Source organism: Gopherus evgoodei, chromosome 1 (genome assembly GCF_007399415.2).
Source record: "Gopherus evgoodei ecotype Sinaloan lineage chromosome 1, rGopEvg1_v1.p, whole genome shotgun sequence".
NCBI lineage: Eukaryota > Metazoa > Chordata > Testudines > Testudinidae > Gopherus > Gopherus evgoodei.
Window position 1 is genome coordinate 8,143,653 of NC_044322.1, and position 17,372 is coordinate 8,161,024.

Below are 17,372 nucleotides of genomic sequence, written 5' to 3' on the forward strand. Positions count from 1 at the left end.
TGCAAAAACTTGATACATTTTCATCCGGTTTACTTACAGGCGCGAAATAAAGCTGGCCAAGTGGGTTATGTGCCAGAGAAGTATCTGCAGTTCCCAACCTCCAACAGTCTGTTGAGTATGCTGCAGTCGCTTGCGGCATTGGACAGTCGGTCACACACCTCAAATAATTCAGCTGAAACTGAGCTAGTCTCAGGAAGCCTAAATGGAGACTCCAGCGGTAAATACTAATAAATAAAACATGCCTGTTAGTTTTATTCTGGATAATGTTCTCTTGCTCCAGATGAATGGCATGCCCGGGGTCTGGGGCAGGTATCTCCTTACCTGAGGGCAATCATTTACATTAGTACCCGTGTCCATGTCTGGAATCTACCAGATGTGTCTAGATATGTCTCATAATGCTGTGATTGTCAACATTAGTCACACTGAAGTCAAACTAAAGTCCTTTTCAGTTTAACAAAGATATATACTGTGCATTTTAAAAAAATGTAGCTCATTCTGATTATAATCTTTCATCTCCCCATCTAGTCTGTTTTGTAAAAGCACTTTATGATTATGAGAGCCAGACAGATGACGAGCTGTCCTTCCCAGAAGGAGCAATCATCCGTATCTTGAACAAGGAGAATCAGGATGATGATGGCTTCTGGGAGGGGGAATTCAATGGTCGTGTTGGGGTTTTCCCATCTGTGTTAGTGGAAGAACTTACAGCCTCAGAAAATGGGGAGACTCAGTGGACTGGAGATATTCAGGTATGTGAAAAACGAAGCTTGGGCCTGGTTTGTTAGTGTTCTGCATTGCCACAGAGGAGATCCAGGCATTTCTGTATAGCGTCCTCTTCTCTCCGGTTAGTGAAGAGCTTTGACAAGCTCCAGGTGTCTTTTTTGTTGGAGGATGGTGGCTACTATAAGAACGTGGGATTCAAAGCAAGGAAAAAGGGAGAGGGCTACAGGGACCCTCCTCCCCATTCCCTAAAAAAAAAAAAAGGAACTGCTTTCCTTTATTGTGTGACCCAATATAATATTCATAAAATGATGTATTGTGGCAATCATAAGATATTTGTGCACAGAATAAAGGGATGGTTAGAGGAGAAAGGAAATGAACCAGGGAGGAAATTCTCAATCTCCTTCCTGTAATTAATTTATGGAGTAGATCGAGAGATCAAACAGACCCTGGCAAAAATAATATTATCAGTCAGACAATCGTATCTTAATGCTTTCATATCTGAAGCTGTACAATACTTTCACAAAGTTTTAGAGGGCAGAACATTCAGATGTAGGATTTTAACAAGTACATCCTCAGCTTAGTGCAATGTTATGATCTAAAAATATACACTAATTTTGTATTTAATCAACTTATATCATCATAACTAATTAATACTTTCTTATTTACAAAAACAGTGTTGCTAGAAATCAAAATTCAGTGCCTTCACCAGAGGGTAATTTATCTAGTGCTTTTTATTTTTTGTGTTTGAGAAGTGACCATACAAATTGACATGAGAAATAAGTTGTGGCAAGCTGCTGGGGATATGCTGAGCTGTGAGACACATGCTATCTCCCTCAACCTCAGCAGATGAGAACTTTGCTGCAGTTACACAGTATGACAGCAGCTCCTGACACACCAGCTTGTCTGCCTAGCCAGCAAACTCCTCTGGTCTCTCCCAGCCCAAACTTTGCCTAGCAGGTAACAGTCAGTGAACTCCAGCCCCCGAATTCCTCCGAGATGTCTCTCTGCAACGCACAGCCCCTACAAGTGTATATTCACAGAACATTAGGGCGCTGCCAACTTAATGAGAAAGAAATAGCAGTTTGTTATCTTGACTGAAGTTAACAATCACTTCAGTTCAATCCAAACACACTGGGTTTGTTTAGATAAAAAGTAAAACAAAAAGAGAGATGTTTTAAGCGAGTTCAAGTACAAGGGATAAAGAGAGAAAAGGTTATAAACAAACAGCAGTAAACATACGCTTTCTAATGGCGAGGATCTGTCATAACACGCTCCACCATCTTTCTTCAAAGTAGTTTCCTTGCCAATCTTCTTTTTCCAGCAATGGCTGACTAACTCTTGAGTCAGGAGCCCCACGCGGTCCAAGGCTGGGGTTTTCCTTGTCTGCTCAGATGAAGGATAACTTAAGGGTTCTGTGCCCCACTCTTTATAGTCCAGTAAACCTTTGCAAAGCATCTGTCTAAAAGTTCATTGACTCAGCTTCAAGAGGCAGAAAGGCTTCCTGGGGGTGCAACCTCCATTTCCTGCTGAGATTAGGGGATCACTTTTTCCCCACTTGCTCTTGTGATGGCTTTGTTTGCCTGGCATTCAAATGTTCTTTGTCTTTGGTCACACCTTGCTCAATTTACATGGGAGACACATTCAGGCGGGCAGAATGTTCCTTTGTCTGGGGAAAAAATGTTTATCAACTCCCCTTGACATTCCTGGTTTAAACACAGTTTAGTCATAGTTGCAGCATATCTGTATAATCCTTTTTTGATTGTCCATACATCTATAATGCAAGAATATTGATGATCAGTGACATATGACAAAACTAATAAGTTTTCCAGTGACATATTACAGGACATCTTTTAGATACGGATTAGAATGATAGTGAGTTGGGGTACACTGAGTTGGGTCAACCCAGCCTAAATTCACAGCTAGAGATACCTGGGAACCTCTTGCCTTCTGGCACAGGGATGCTTTTAGAGTCAGATACAGTAACTCCTCGCTTAACGCTGTTGTTATATTCCTGAAAAATGTGACTTTAAGCAAAACAATGTTAAGGGAATCCAATTTCCTCATAAGAATTAATGTAAATGGAGGGGTTAGGTTCCAGGGGAAAAAAGTTTACCAGACAAAAGACTATATTACACACACACTTACACACACACACACACACACACCATAAGCTTTAAACAAACAATGTAATAGTGTACCCAGCAATGATGATTGTGAGGTGGTAGAGTCAGAGGGTGGAAGAGGGTAGGATATTTCCCAGGGAATGCCTTACTGCTAAATGATGAACTAGAACTCAGCTGAGCCCTCCAGGGTTAACACATTAATGTAGCCTCATACTCTGCAAGGCAGCATGAATGGAGGGAAGAGAGACAGAATGGCAGCGACAGACACACACTGTGTGTAGTGTGTGTGTCTGTGTGTGTGTGAGAGAGAGAGAGAGAGAGAGAGCGATGCACATTGTCCCTTTAAGTACACTGACCCCACTCTAAGTACACAGCCTTTTTAGATCAGGAAGCTGAGACAGCAGCTGCTGCCTGCAAGCTTCCTCCATCCTGAGCCCTGTCGTGTCCCGTCCCCCCACCCCCACACACTCTATGGAGATAGGGTAAGCAGGGGGAGGGGGACACCCTGATATTAGCCTCCCTTTCCCCGCTGTCTCCCTCACACACACATACCCCCAGCAAGCAGGAAGCTCCTGGGAGCAGCTCCAAGGCAGAGGGCAGGAGCAGCACATGGGAGTGGGAGGAGGGACAACTGAACTGCCGACATTGAAAGCCTGCTGGGCAACTGCCACACAGGGAACTTAGGGAAGCGGGGAGGTGATGGGGGGCTGCTGGTCCACCCTGGTTCCAAGCCCCCACCAGCTAGCTGCAATGGGCTGTCCTTTCTGCAAGCAGTGAACAAAGCAGGCAGCTGCCAAACAACATTATAAGGGAGCACTGCACAACATTAAACAAGCATGTTCCTTAATTGATCAACATAACAATGAAACAACATTAACTGGGACAACTTTAAGTGAGGAGTTACTGTATGTACAACCACAATATCGTACAACTCATTTCTCCTGACAGGGCAAGGCAAGAGTTTGGCAGAATCAGATATAAAAATGTCAGAATACAGGCTGTGTTGTGATTTGGTAGGAGTTGCAGTTTTTATACAAGCAATTTTTTTCTAGCTTGTGATGATTAAAAAGACAACGGTAATACTTTCTAGACAAACAGATAAAGAAGTCATGCTTTCTTCTGTACCACACCTTATGCTTGGAACAGTCTCCCAATATTAAAAGCTCCCATCTCCTCTTCTCCTCCTCCTCCTCCTCCTCACCTGTTGCTAGAAGCTTATCAGCAATAATGGGCAAATGCCAGTCTGTTCACTGCAATGTGCCTACTGTTCTTTTAAATTATAAGCAGTGTATGGTAGGGTTTAGCATAACTACCTGTTGTAAAGCATAGCATGCACTTACAATGCTATAGAAGTGCTATAGAAAACTAACTTCTACTCCTTACCGATGCCTTTTTGCAGTAAAATGCTGAGTTTCATTATTCCTACTTTTTAGCTCTCTCTGCATTTAAATGACTTACGTGCTGTCAAGCAATGATAAAACTCATGATCATGAACATTATTTTGTGGAGGTGTATTTGGCGAGATGCACTCAGCAGGCTGATATGTTTTTAAAAACAACCTTCAAACAAAACCTATCTAGATTACAACTGCTGGGGAGATGAGGAAAAATCGGCTTGGAATACCCACTTGGGATTTTTTTTTTAATCGCTATATTATATCCTCTCTTCTCCCCAAATACAGCTGATAAGCACTTTTATCTGACAGATACAACTTCTCACTAGATTAAAGCAATTGGGATACCAGTGTATCAGTTAGTGAGTATATACCTGTGTATTCATTGAACTTGCTGAAGAATGAATCTCTGCAGCATCTCTTTTCCTCTGTAACACAGATATCCCCAAAGCCGCCTCACAATTCCCTTCCACTCTTGCCGCTGTATGACCAGCCACCGATTAGTCCCTACCATAGTCCTGATAAGAGAGGCTCCCAGTACTTCTCCAGGTCACAATCAACTAACGGTAAGAGATTTTTTTTTCAAGTACAAGAAACATTATTTCCAAATGTTTGTTTTAATTAACATTTCAGATTGCAGTAGAAACAAGTTCTTTTCACAATATTCAGCTGGTTCAATCACACACACAATGCTTTGGTTTTTATTGTTCACTCTTTCAGAAAATAGTTTCGGCTCAGATTCTCCTGGATTCTCACAGCCTCCACGACTTGCTCCTGAAACCTCATACGGCAAACTGCGACCTGTAAGCTTCAAGTGTTGCTGGGTTTAGTGATGTGGTAATATTATATAAACTGGGCCAGATCCCCGGCTGATACAAATCAGTATAGCTCCATTGAAGCCAGTGGAACTATATTGATACCCCAGCTGAGAATCTGGGCCACCATATTTTTCACATCCTATTATAAATCCTATCTGGTTAATAAATATGCAAACATATTATCCCCAGAAAAAAATATGCTAAGGAAGGCTTGTTCACATGTTGTGGAGTGGAACACAGATGTGTCAAGAAGTGACATGATGTGTACGACAGCCAGTTAGATAAGTAAACAGCACAATAAAACAGAGCTGCACCTAGTTACACAATGGGTCATTATGTGTTTAATGATGACCTTGGATCTTATTAATAATTCACTTTCTATCTAATCTAGGTGTTCATATTTACCTTCCTAAACACCTGAATTTTGAATCATGGAAACCAAAATCAAAGGAGATTGTCAGATCTGCAGTAATAAAAAATAATAGGTGCTAGTTTTAATCTTGCACTGCTACTTCAAGCTTTGGAGGATTGTTTCCATTTTTACACTAGTACTCTCTTTGTGAGTAATAATCATGTCTGTGTATATGAATGTAATATATATAAATAATAGAATTCAAAGACTGAAAAAAATAGGTGCTGAAGCAGCTGGATCCTGTACTTTATACACGTTTTTCAGAGATTTTGTGTTGCCAACCACAAAATGTGTTTGGCAGAGAAATCTGTTTACCAGCAGTCTGTCTCAGCATGCAGTTCTGTTGGCGCCTTTACATCAGGGTTAAAGCTCATTTGTAAACCCCTCCTCCCCATGGGTCCTCTGATGAGGAGCTCCTAATACTAAGATCTAATACATTTTGAGAAGTCTGGGCTACCTACAAAGAGATTTTGCCAAACGAGGAAGGAGGGAATTTATTAGCTGAAAAATTCAAAATCCATCTGTTGGGATTACTTTGAAATGAAGAGATTTGGGGATTTAAAAGTTATAAATCAAGCCATAGTTAAGTTTAGACAGTCATATTTTCCTAGCATTTTTGATAACCAGTGAAGTTGCAGACAATAGTGTCTTTAGGCTTTCCACCCTTCCATACAATTTAACTTTTTAGCATATGGAATTATGGCTTCCTAAATACGGTTTTATGCCAACATTTTCTAAATTGGGTACCTAAATTCATATTGTCAAAGGTAACGAGCACCCACAACTCCAAGTGAGTGGGTTATATGCATAAGCCAAATGTGTAGCACAGTTTAGTAGTTTGCCATTATCCACTGGAGAGACAGGAGCAAAAGGGCACTGTCTCATTAAGCACTGCAGTATTTAAGAAACAGATCTTCTCTGATTAGCTTCTTCACATCAACTCACTCCTACTAATAGAATTACTGGTCTTTCCTATTCCATATTGTAGATTTTCCACATCACACTAGTGGGCTGTAGTTCTGTTCCACAGCATTTTTGCTGCTGGCAGTCTGCCTGAGGCAGTGTTGTAGAGTAATGCCTCAGTAAACAAATGTTTTGAAGCAGCATTAAAATGTAAATACACTTGTTTTAATCATAATTTGAAGTGAGATATATTAACAACAGGGGCAGCTCCAGGCACCAGCGCAGCAAGCGCATGCCTGAGGCGGCAAGCTGCGGGGGCAGCCTGCCGGTCACCGTGAGGGCGGCAGTCAGGTTGCTTTTGGCGTCATGCCTGCAGGAGGTCGGCTGGTCCCGCGGCTTTGACAGCAATTTGGCAGCGGGTATGCCGAAAGCACGGAACCAGCGGACCTCCCACAGGCTAGCCGCCGAATCCGCATTACCAGTGGCTCTCCCGCAGGCAAGCTGCCGAAAGCCACCTGACTGCCGTGCTTGGGTCGGCAAAATACATAGAGCTGCCCCTGATTACCTCAGCCAATCATAATCTTCCGCCTCTCTCCAGCATTGTGAAGCCATTTTGTGTTCTCTGCAGTTCTTGTTTTACATGGTGATAATGCTATCAAAGCCATTCTGAGAGCATGAGATAAGAATCCTTCACAAAATGCATTAACGTTTACCATAATGCTCTCAGAGGAGCTGTAATAAGTTTATTAATGTGGGAGAGAATCAAAAGGACATCAGACCCAGTTCTATGTCATTGGAATTAAAAGAACTGGATGCTTTCATAGGCTGTCTGTTGGGTCTAAAAGCTCTCACACAATATGAAATCAATGAAATGATACAATTTTTCCTTTTAAAAAAATTACTGTTAAAGCAAAAGTTCATTAAACAACAAAAAAATCTATACTGTAATAGTAACTGACTAGATGTAAGTAAACTGCTTATTGCAGGAAGAAGTTCTGGTATCATCATGATCCATGCAAGCGCCATTCTTGTGATCTGTGGTGTCACCTGATCCCTGCAATAGAATTACAAGTTTGTTATACAAACTGGATTTATTTATTGACTCTGAACTACATTGCAGTACAGAGTGAATATTCCCCCTTTGCATGTTTATGGTATTGGGGCTGTTAATCATTCTTGAATAATAAAAGTTTATGCATCAAAACAGTGATAGCTGGAACAATTCTAGAACAGATATCAGTGATAGCCTCATTGCATGAGCCAGATCCTCAGCTGGTGTAAATAGGTGTGGCCTCGTTGACTTGAATAGAGGTACACCTGTTTACACCAGCTTGAGAGTCTGGCCCAGTGTTTCTGTTTTTAGTCTATATAAGCCATGGAATTTCACGTATATAGTGTTGTAGCCATGTTGGTCCCAGAAGTTGATTCAATAAAAGATATTACCTCACCCACCTTACAAAACTTCATAAGTCTTCTGATAGTTATGGGTGTGTGTTGCTCATTTCAGGTACGAGCCGCTCCTCCTCCCCCTACGCACCATCGCAGGACGACGGAAAAGATGGAGGATGTGGAAATTACTCTGGTATAATGATTGGACTAGTGAAGTAGTAGTGCTACAATCAAGGCCAAATGTGGTGTTTGGTCAACCTTGTTTTTAGGCACCTTTGCATGATGAAGACTTTTCATAGAGCACGAACTGGGAAGGATTATAGGTGACAGTGACATGGTGGATTCCTTCCCTCAGTCATGAATATTTTGTGCCTTTTTTGTTTTTATATACATCATCCTTCCTCCCTTAGCACAAACCAAGATGGGCCAAACGGTGAGCAGAGAAATGCGTTGGAGCGGGTTTCCCATTTGGCTGAAGATAGTCAGTTTTTATATGGAGGTCTAAGAGAGAGCCTCATTCATGCAACTTAGTCATAGCATACTTATACCATGTGCATTAGTACAGTATATTACTGTTGCTGTAGGAATGTGTTAAAGATTTTCAATTCAACTAGCATTATGTGTCTGATTAAATAGTAATCAGATTGTATGGAATAAAAAAGGGAACAAAAGAATAGGCTTAAGAAGAGGCTGGCTCCTCTTTCATCCCCTCAAAGAAGGAAAAAAAAGGAAAATAATCTTACAGATCGGGAAAAGTGCTGCAGATCATATGGCGTTAATTGCAGTAATGCACACCTCTTCGATTATTAAAAACCAGAACAAAATAGTCTTTGTATTAATCTTTATGCAGTTCATTTAGTAATAGAGTATCTGATAAGGAGGTGCTGAATTAGTAGCAACATCTTGTTCTATCGCATAAACCAACCAGTAGAAAAGTGACATTTTGTTTAGATCTGGAAATTCAACTTCATTTTTTTCTTAGCAGATTTTTTTTTTTAGTAGGTGGGTCACTTTTATCCGTTATTGCCGTGTACTTTATTATCAGCATTATCAGTATATCTTTGCCATCAAAACATCTGGCTAGAGTTAGAAGTGTCATTCCAAATATTTACATGCATTATTTAGTGTCCGCTTTGGATAGTCCCGTTGTATTTCTCCATGCAAAGCCCATTCGCTAGCCAAGACCAGAGAACCAGGAAGTCCGTGGCCTGGTCCAGTCCTTCAGAAACCATCTTTGGGCCTGAAAGGAGTAGAGGAGACTAAGAACTCAAATTACTTTTATGCAAGATATTAGGAGTACAAGGACTTCAAGGGTAATTTTGCACCAGATTTCTCTATAGAAAGGGACTATTGATATTTTAGGAAAGTGAGGGTATTTTGTGTTGTAACGTGAATAAAAATGGGTAAAGAGAGGAGGGGAATCCTTCATCCCCGGGGAAAATGGTTGTTTCTCTAAATATGATCATTAAACTGTTCTGAAAATAGCAATACCCAGAGGGTCAAAGCTTCATGGAAAAACCACCTACAAAACATTTAAGAGCTATTATAGGGGTTATACTGAATGCACTTTTGTGTGTTCAGATTTTTCCTAAGCCAGTAAATTAAGTGTCTACATTTAGTTAACTTACGAGGGCTTTTTTTTTTTTGAGGCTGCATTTATTAAATCATTTTACAACATTTTGTCATAAACTTTGCACATACTTGTAAATCACAACCCAAGCTGGGTGTCTGAAACATTAGTACTTGCCAATCTCTTCTCCCAGTGGGATGTTAACTTAGAGTGGAGCTGTTTGAAGAAAAATATCATCAATCAGTCATGAAATCTATGACTGTCCATTGAAGATTCTTTTCCATGTTTTTCGTTCTTTTGCATCTCTCGTCCTGTTGATCTGTTTGAGGTCTTTTTATGTGTTTATCAAACTTATTCTTAAGTTTAAAAAAAAAAAGTTTTGTAAAAGATTTAATTGTTGGCAAAAATTTTAAAAGCTTCAAGATGTGGAAGAAAAGCAAGTATTGCCATAATGTTAATGTTCAGTTTTCTTGGCCAGTTTTTCTGTGTCCTTCATATCCGGACTTTCAAAATTCAGAAAATGTTATATTAAATATCTTTAGTTGTATTTTAAAATATTTTCTGTAAGAGCTGCTACTTTTATTTAAAAAAAAATAAGAAAAGTTGTAAAAATATGCCTCCTTTTTAACCCTGACTTCTTCATACAGGGCATGTATTCGACGCATCACCATGTACAGTGTCAATACACTGAAAGCATAGGTGCAAATGCTTTCTTTATATTGGCTGTAAAAAGTTTGTATTTATTATGTATAAAATGTTGAATAATAAAAAAGTGAAATTAAACCCATGTGTTTCTTGGTACACAGGACTGTTGCAAAAATGGCAAACTCATCCAGAAGATTTACTCCAGATTTACACCAGTAACTGAGAGCAAAATTTCACTGATGGTAGGTTGGGAAACATCTTCTGATGCAAGGGATTATTTTGATTCTTGGTTTATTTTTAATCTGTCACTCTTCTACCAAGACATTTAAGTCCTGGTTCAGCAAAGCACTTGCATTTGTGCTTAAATCCATCTCTGTTCAGCAAAACACACAAGTTTAAAGTTAAATGACTCCATAGGGACTTAAGAATGTGCTTAAGTGCTTTGCTAAATAGGGATGGATTTAGGCACATGTGTAACTTTGAGTGCTTTGGGGAATCAAGGCCTTAAAGCATAGCCATGCTTCTGGCCAGACTTGGCCCAAGACAATTAAAAATCAGCCCTTCCCTTCCCATTCTTACTTGCTAAGCCCTGATCCCTGGGTTATTTATCCCTGCCCCAGCTGACAGCACTGCTGGTTCCTAAAGCAGCATAAAGAATGCTGCTCCTTCCAGTCCTGGGCATTAGTGATAACATCAGCTGTTGCAGGTGAAATATTGTACCTGGATCTTAGGAAGTAACTTGTCTTTCAGTGCACCTGTCAACTAACAAATTCTGGCACTGTTCCCATCAGCACTTTGCCAGGACTAGGCCGTTGTTCCCAGAACTCTGCTGACATCACTGATCCTTTAGATAAATAAGCAGGTGAACAATTCTTTGTTCAGTTGGTGCTTGTTCCATAAGACACATAGTGGGAGAAATCAGGAATTTGCCAAGTGTCGAAGAACAAAACTGCTAAGAAATGTTGTGTTTGCTTTCAAGCTTCTAAAAGAGTATTAATGTACCAAGAATGGTGAGTCAGTAAAAAAAAATTCTGTTAAAATGATTGCTGGATGTCCTTTATCGGGAGAGAAAGTGTTACAACTGCTGTCAAATACATTTGTCCTGTAATAGAATTACATGGTGTATATATGTTTGTGTGAACAGTATGAATTCCTCTCTATCACAGCCCTGTCCTCCTCTTTTGGATTTCTCTGTGCCATAAGAACAGCCATACTGGGTCAGACCAAGGGTCTATCTAGCCCAGTATCCAGTCTTCCGACAGTGACCAGTGCCAGGTGATTCAGAGGGAATGAACAGAACAGGCAATCATCAAGTGATCCATCACCTGTCCATCCCGTCGAGCACTCCCAGCTTCTGTCAAACAGAGGGGCTAGGGACACAGAGCATGAGCTTGCATCCCTGCCCATCCTGGCTAGCCAGGATGTCAATAGTCTTGGTGATGATTTCTGATGGCACTAAGAAGCCATCCCAAGTGTCTTGCTTTGCTAAGTACAACTGTTCTCAAAGATGGCACTCTTGTTGCATTGGGCACTAAATTATACAAAGAAAACCATGTTTTGATTTGATTCTTGACTTTTTAAAGCTCTTTGACAGCGACGGTCGGACTGTCATTTGCTGGGATTGCACAGCACCTAGCACCATGGAGCTCTGACCTGGGTGGCCTCCAGGCACTGCTGCAATATAAATGTTTAAATATTGAAGATCTGGCCTTTCTTCTCTGTCCACCCAGCTAACACTTGTATCCAGGCCTTTCAGCTATGGCAGCCTCCCCCTCCTCAGGCCTTGACAAGGCCCATCATGCCCCACTTAACACCCATTCAAAACACTGTTGCAAAGATCATTTCATTGGTCACGTCACCTGCCTTTCCATCTCTCCATTGGCTCCCCCTTTCCCACTATATCAAACACAAACTACTGACCTTTGCTTTTAAGGCACCTTTGCATGGCCTGTCCTCTCTTGGGTGCTATTAAGTTGTCAGTTCCTGACTCCACTCCACCAATGATGTCTGCCTCAATCGCCCCTTTTGTTCCTTTTTGAATCAGCATCTTGATGCTTTGACCTGTGCTGCCTCTTCATGTCTGGAAGGAGTTTCCCCCCAAACATCTGCAAAGCCACATCATTGTCCTTCTTCAAGTCCCTCCTCAAAGCTCTCCTCTGTCATGATGCATACAAAAACACTTAACAGGAGTTCGGCAGCCAGTGTGCTGTGACCAGTGCCTGTCGTGCTGACTAGGGCATCATTTCTACCTTGCACTCCACCATCTGTGTGCAGCCATCTTACATCTCAGCTTACTACTCAGAGGGCAAGTTCTTTGTGTTCTGTGTTTGTGCAGTGCCTGGCACAATGGGTCCCTGATCCATGACCGGGAACCATAGGAATTAGCATAATACAAAAAACAATTATTTTTAATTGACTTCATGAACAGTAACTTCTAAATAAAATCTCCCTTCTTTAGTCCTCATTTCCTCTCATTTTCCCCAAGACAGGCATATTTCTCAAGAGCTTTCGCTTTGTCAATAGGATTATTTGCACACTGAATTATTTTGATAATGCATTTAATTGGCAACAATAATTTACATTCAGACAGATCTCTTGGTCCCAAAGTGCTTTGCAGAGTGAATTGCAAGCTCTCTGAAATGAAGGTGGGAAGCAGCTGCTGTTTCAGGGCACCGCAGTCATTGGAAAAATTGGAAAGAGTCCATCAGAGGACAACAAAAATGATTAGGGGGCTGGAGCACATGACTTATGAGGAGAGGCTGAGGGAACTGGGATTGTTTAGTCTGCAGAAGAGGAGAATGAGGGGGGATTTGATAGCTGCTTTCAACTACCTGAAAGGGGGTTCCAAAGAGAATGGCTCTAGACTGTTCTCAGTGGTAGCAGAGGACAGAACAAGGAGTAATGGTCTCAAGTTGCAGTAGGGGAGGTTTAGGTTGTATTAGGAAAAACTTTTTCACTCAGAGAGTGGTGAAGCACTGGAATGGGTTACCTAGGGAGGTGATGGAATCTCCATCCTTAGAGGTTTTTAAGATCAGGCTTGACAAAGCCCTGGCTGGGATGATTTAGTTGGGAATTGGTCCTGCTTTGAGCAGGGGGTTGGACTAGATGACCTCCTGAGGTCCCTTCCAACCTTGATATTCTATGGTTGTATGATTTAGAGCAAACAGTGTGGTGAGTGGAAAGAGAAGAAACCAGGTTAAATAAGGAACAATGGTGGAATATGCTGCTGGGGAAATGTAGGTAGGCAGAATATGGAATTTAGTAAAGACAAAGGGTGAAATCTGGCCCCATTGAAGTCAGTGGCAAAAACTCCCATTGGCTTCAGGAAGGCTAGGATTCCACCCAATGAGTCTGACAGGTCTGATCTTACATGAGATTGTTACTGGCTATAAGTGACCTGGGTGTTGCTGTGCAGCAAACGACGTTATAACTTGCTGAGTTGAATTGTGCTGGGATTTTATGCTTGGTTTTCATAACATGGAAAATGTTATTTAACAAAACTCCAAACAGATGGGTCTGTTCTCTCCTCCCTCAGGGCTTAGATCTCTGGCTGGCTTAGGGTCTCACTCTTCTCTGCATGTGAGTAACCTGCATTGGGGACTGGATGCTCTGTGTGCACTCCCAGCGTTTCCTCGTTCTTCCATTGGGTGGATGGTGGGCGGGTGTTCCCCACATCAGCAGCAGGGGATGGGCTGGCCTGCAGATCTTGGTGGATGGGCTGGAAGCCAAGGCTATCCACATGGAGGCACTTACTCAGCACCAAGGGGACTCTGTGTAAGACGATGATGACTTATTCAGTCTTAACTGAGTTGCCAGCAAGCTTGGGAGAGAAGGGTGCTGTGCAGAATGTCACCCCCAGGACTTCACTCCCTCCGCATCTGCAGGTCTGGCTTCCTGCAGAAAGACTCCTGCAGGGACAGAGGGAGCATGCTCTTCCCCCACTTCTCTGCACCCGGCTAGCTGTTTCTGCTCTTCCGTGCCCCCCAGCCACCCCCCTGTGTGCCAGCTCCCCTCCACTCAGCTGGGAGGGGCAGGGAAGGTGTTTTGTCCTTGGTCCGGGATGAGCGAGGAGGTTGCAGAAAGATTGATTGGAGTTTAAAAAAAAAAAACCAACCTGAATTCAGGGCCACAAATGAGCCACTAAAGCAAATTCAGCTAGAAAAACGTTGACGTGCTTAGTATTGCTTGTAGCATCATACTCAAAGCATTACCCAGGCGGATCGAGTATTACAAATCTGATCGAAGGTTCACGGGAGGGAGTGAGCCTCTGCATTGCAGAAGTGAAGGTCATTTTTACCAGAAGATAAAAGCACTGCAGAGATTCCAGCTCTGAAGCAGGTAAGGTAAGTAAAATCTGCCGTCTTCAATTACCAGACCTGGATTGGAATAGATAGCTGCCATCTGCAGTGAACAGCCACATCTCTCTTTTCACAGTACTTCCGGGAAATGAAATGGCAGTGGTCACTCTGTGTGAGTACAGCAGCCCACCACTGATATGCATCTCCTGGGGTGGAACATCTCCTGGGTGTTTGACAGCATACAACTACAGCAGCAGTTAGTACAGAAAGTGAAGAATGCTGTCTGCAGTTGAAGCTGCAGGGGCTTTTGGGGACCCATACTGTCATGGAAAATTGGCCAAAATCCCAGAGGGATAACGCTAACAAAAATGCTCTGAGATCTTAATGTTCAGTAGCAGTATGGGCCTTGGTTTTGTCTCTTATGAGTGTTGCAACGTCTAGTAGCACAGCGCCCCCTAAGGCCACTCTGGAGCCTAAAATCAGCACGGCTCAGTCTCAGAGAAGAGAGTATTTCTTAGGACGACTTCTTGCATACAGAACCCTGGATTTTCCTGGGAGGTTTTTCATCTAAGTGCTACAGTTTGACCCTGCTTTGTGTATGAGATCTAATGAGATCATGGCCTGAACAAGAGAGAAGTGAGCTGATCCATGATTGATTTAGATTCTTATCCCATTCCCTACTCCTTCCTCCGAGCTGATTTCTTTAAAGAAGAGGTTTTTAAATGGACCCAGAAACCTTACTGAAGTGAAACTGGACTGGGCTTTCCCCAGTGATGTCTCTGGTTTACAGGGGTGCTTCAGCTGAGCTCCAGCTGTTTGACGTCTCTTAAATAACCTCTACAAGTGACAGGTGAGGAAGTCGTCCCCTTGCTAGCTGTTTGGATAGGTCAATGTGGACTCCCCGGAGGCTCAGAGATCTGACTGTGGGATCGGGGCTTCATAGTGCATGCTCTTTGGGGCAGGCACTGTGTTCACTAATTGTCTCTGAAGGTCATGTACACTGTATATGCAGGGTAAATCCATCATAAAAATAATCTACGAGAAAAGCCATACACCAGTGGGGCTGGATTGCCCCGGGGTTTGCTAATGAACTATGGAACCTTTTCCTTCTAGGTTATAAGTTCAAATGTGGCCCAAGTCATTAGTGAAGGGAAGTCTTTTCTATCTGACTGCATTGGCAGCCTGTGTAAAATTCATCCACAGACCCATTTTTCCCTTCCCATTTCAGGATTGTTTCCTACACTGTATTTCCCACTACTCTGGTCAGTCTTAAATGTGTCAAGCAACAGGGCTTCCGCCCCTTTGTTTAGAAAACGATTCCACCATCTAACAGATTTCACAGCTAAGAGATGAAGGGTACACAGGAGAGAGAACAGGGCTAGTGCTTTCTGTCCAGTTCTTTACCGAACAATTGTCCAAGTCCCAGAAACCATCACATCACTTGGCCCCCTCACTTGACAGCCTCCGCAGAGCGGCCAAGCGCTGGACAAGCCTAACAAAAGGCTTTGGATGCACTGATCATTTCACCCCTCACGCTAAATGTTACTGTGTGAATAGCTAAACCGGCATTTCCTCCTGAGGACGGATCCGGTATTTGCTGCTGCAGTAAAGAACAAGAGGCGCTATAAGGCGAAAGCACATAAACAAGGTTTCTGTTTTTTGTACCTCAAGAAAACAAAGAATTTGGGCATCCCAGATGAGATGAGAACTGGTTTGGCTGGAACAGGAAACAGCAATTGGAGCTTGCCTGGGGGATGGGAGCTCAGCAGTACTGGGGTACAACTCTCCCTCAGATGAGGTTTGGGAGAAGTCTCAACAGCACTGGAGGTTGGAGAAGCTTGTTAATCCCCAGAGCAGATACCGCAGAAGGCAATGGGTAGAGCAAGCTTCCCACACCTGACCTGAAGAGAGACTATCTCTAAGACAGTTCCTTCTGCATGCCCCATTCAATCCTTGGTCTGTCCTGAGGCTGCCAGTAAGTATGCCAGGTAGGCCCAGTCATGCCATGGATGCTGGTAGTTAAACTTGGCTCGCCATTACGTTTTGCACACAGGAGCACTGAAAAGCCACTGGATGATGGTAATCTTCTGGCATAAATGAAGAGGCCCTGATCTGAACCAGAAACTTGGTCCAGTCCCATTAGTATGAGACAGTATTTAAGCCCAATGAATAACCCTTTACATTAGAGCATGCTTTTCTTGTGCTGTGTTTTCAGAATTCACAGCAAGAGGGATACGAAGATTAACTGGATATTTCAAAGCTCCAGGTGAGACTCAAAGAGCAGTGTAGCTGGCTAAGGAATAATTCAGTTTTATTTTAAATATATACATCTTTTTAAATTGTAACTGGCCATAGGGCCCTCCTGCTACTATGGCAGCGGGTCCTGCAGGCCCCATGGGTCCCAGTCCCACTGCAGGGACTGGCAATGCAAAATAAATGGGGTGGTGCTGTCACAGAGCCAGGACACACATCAAGCTGTAAGGTAAACAAATTGATGTGACTGATCAGAGCCTTGTGGTTAAAGCACTGGACTGAGAGACTCAGGAGATCTGAGTTTAAATTCCAGCTCTACTGTTGACCTGCAGTACAGTGTTGGGTAAGTAACTTCCTCTCTCTCTCTCTCTGCCTCATTTTCTTGTCTCTGAAGTGGGGCTAACATCTCCCAGGGGTGTTGCAAGGGTAAATCCATAAATAAAACTGGTTAGACAAGAGCCAGGGAGAGACACCCTATCCCCGTGTGAAATTATTTACATTCCAGCCTGGAGTGCTACAGAAAAACTACATTTTTTAAAAATGTTGTTACAAGAATGATCAGTATGAAGGATGGTTCTGTTTTCATGGTAGTTTAATCTGTTGCAACGGCTGCTCTCTTTTCCCTTGTTCACTGAAAGATGACTGAATCTCCAGCTCTAGCTGCAGAAGGGACACTCACTGCAGATGTTGTAAATCCCATGGCACAGCTGGTACCTACCTGTTGTGTTCAACTGAATCCTGCAAAGTGGGTCAAATTCATCCCTGAAGCAAACCCCTCCCCCCCAAATCAATGGGGCCTGTTATGGCATTCCAGGAGAACAACTGTGCTAGTCCAGAGAAGCTCACTT

The 17,372-nt window shown here is 42.6% G+C and overlaps 1 protein-coding gene across 2 annotated transcripts in view; it reads left to right on the forward strand.

Moving 5' to 3' along the window:
- The window catches only part of FCHSD2 (FCH and double SH3 domains 2), a 255,056-nt gene extending 244,957 nt beyond the window's left edge, over positions 1-10,099 (forward strand). Inside the window, exons 17-21 of one of the 2 annotated variants that reach the window (XM_030557388.1) lie at positions 40-217; positions 526-746; positions 4,676-4,802; positions 4,957-5,039; positions 7,877-10,099. In XM_030557388.1, the coding sequence (XP_030413248.1) occupies positions 40-217; positions 526-746; positions 4,676-4,802; positions 4,957-5,039; positions 7,877-7,957 (690 nt within the window). In that variant the 3' untranslated portion in view covers positions 7,958-10,099. The remainder of the gene's footprint in view (positions 1-39; positions 218-525; positions 747-4,675; positions 4,803-4,956; positions 5,040-7,876) is intronic. The other variant, XM_030557397.1, reaches the window with a different exon arrangement.
- The last annotated feature ends 7,273 nt before the right edge of the window (positions 10,100-17,372 follow it).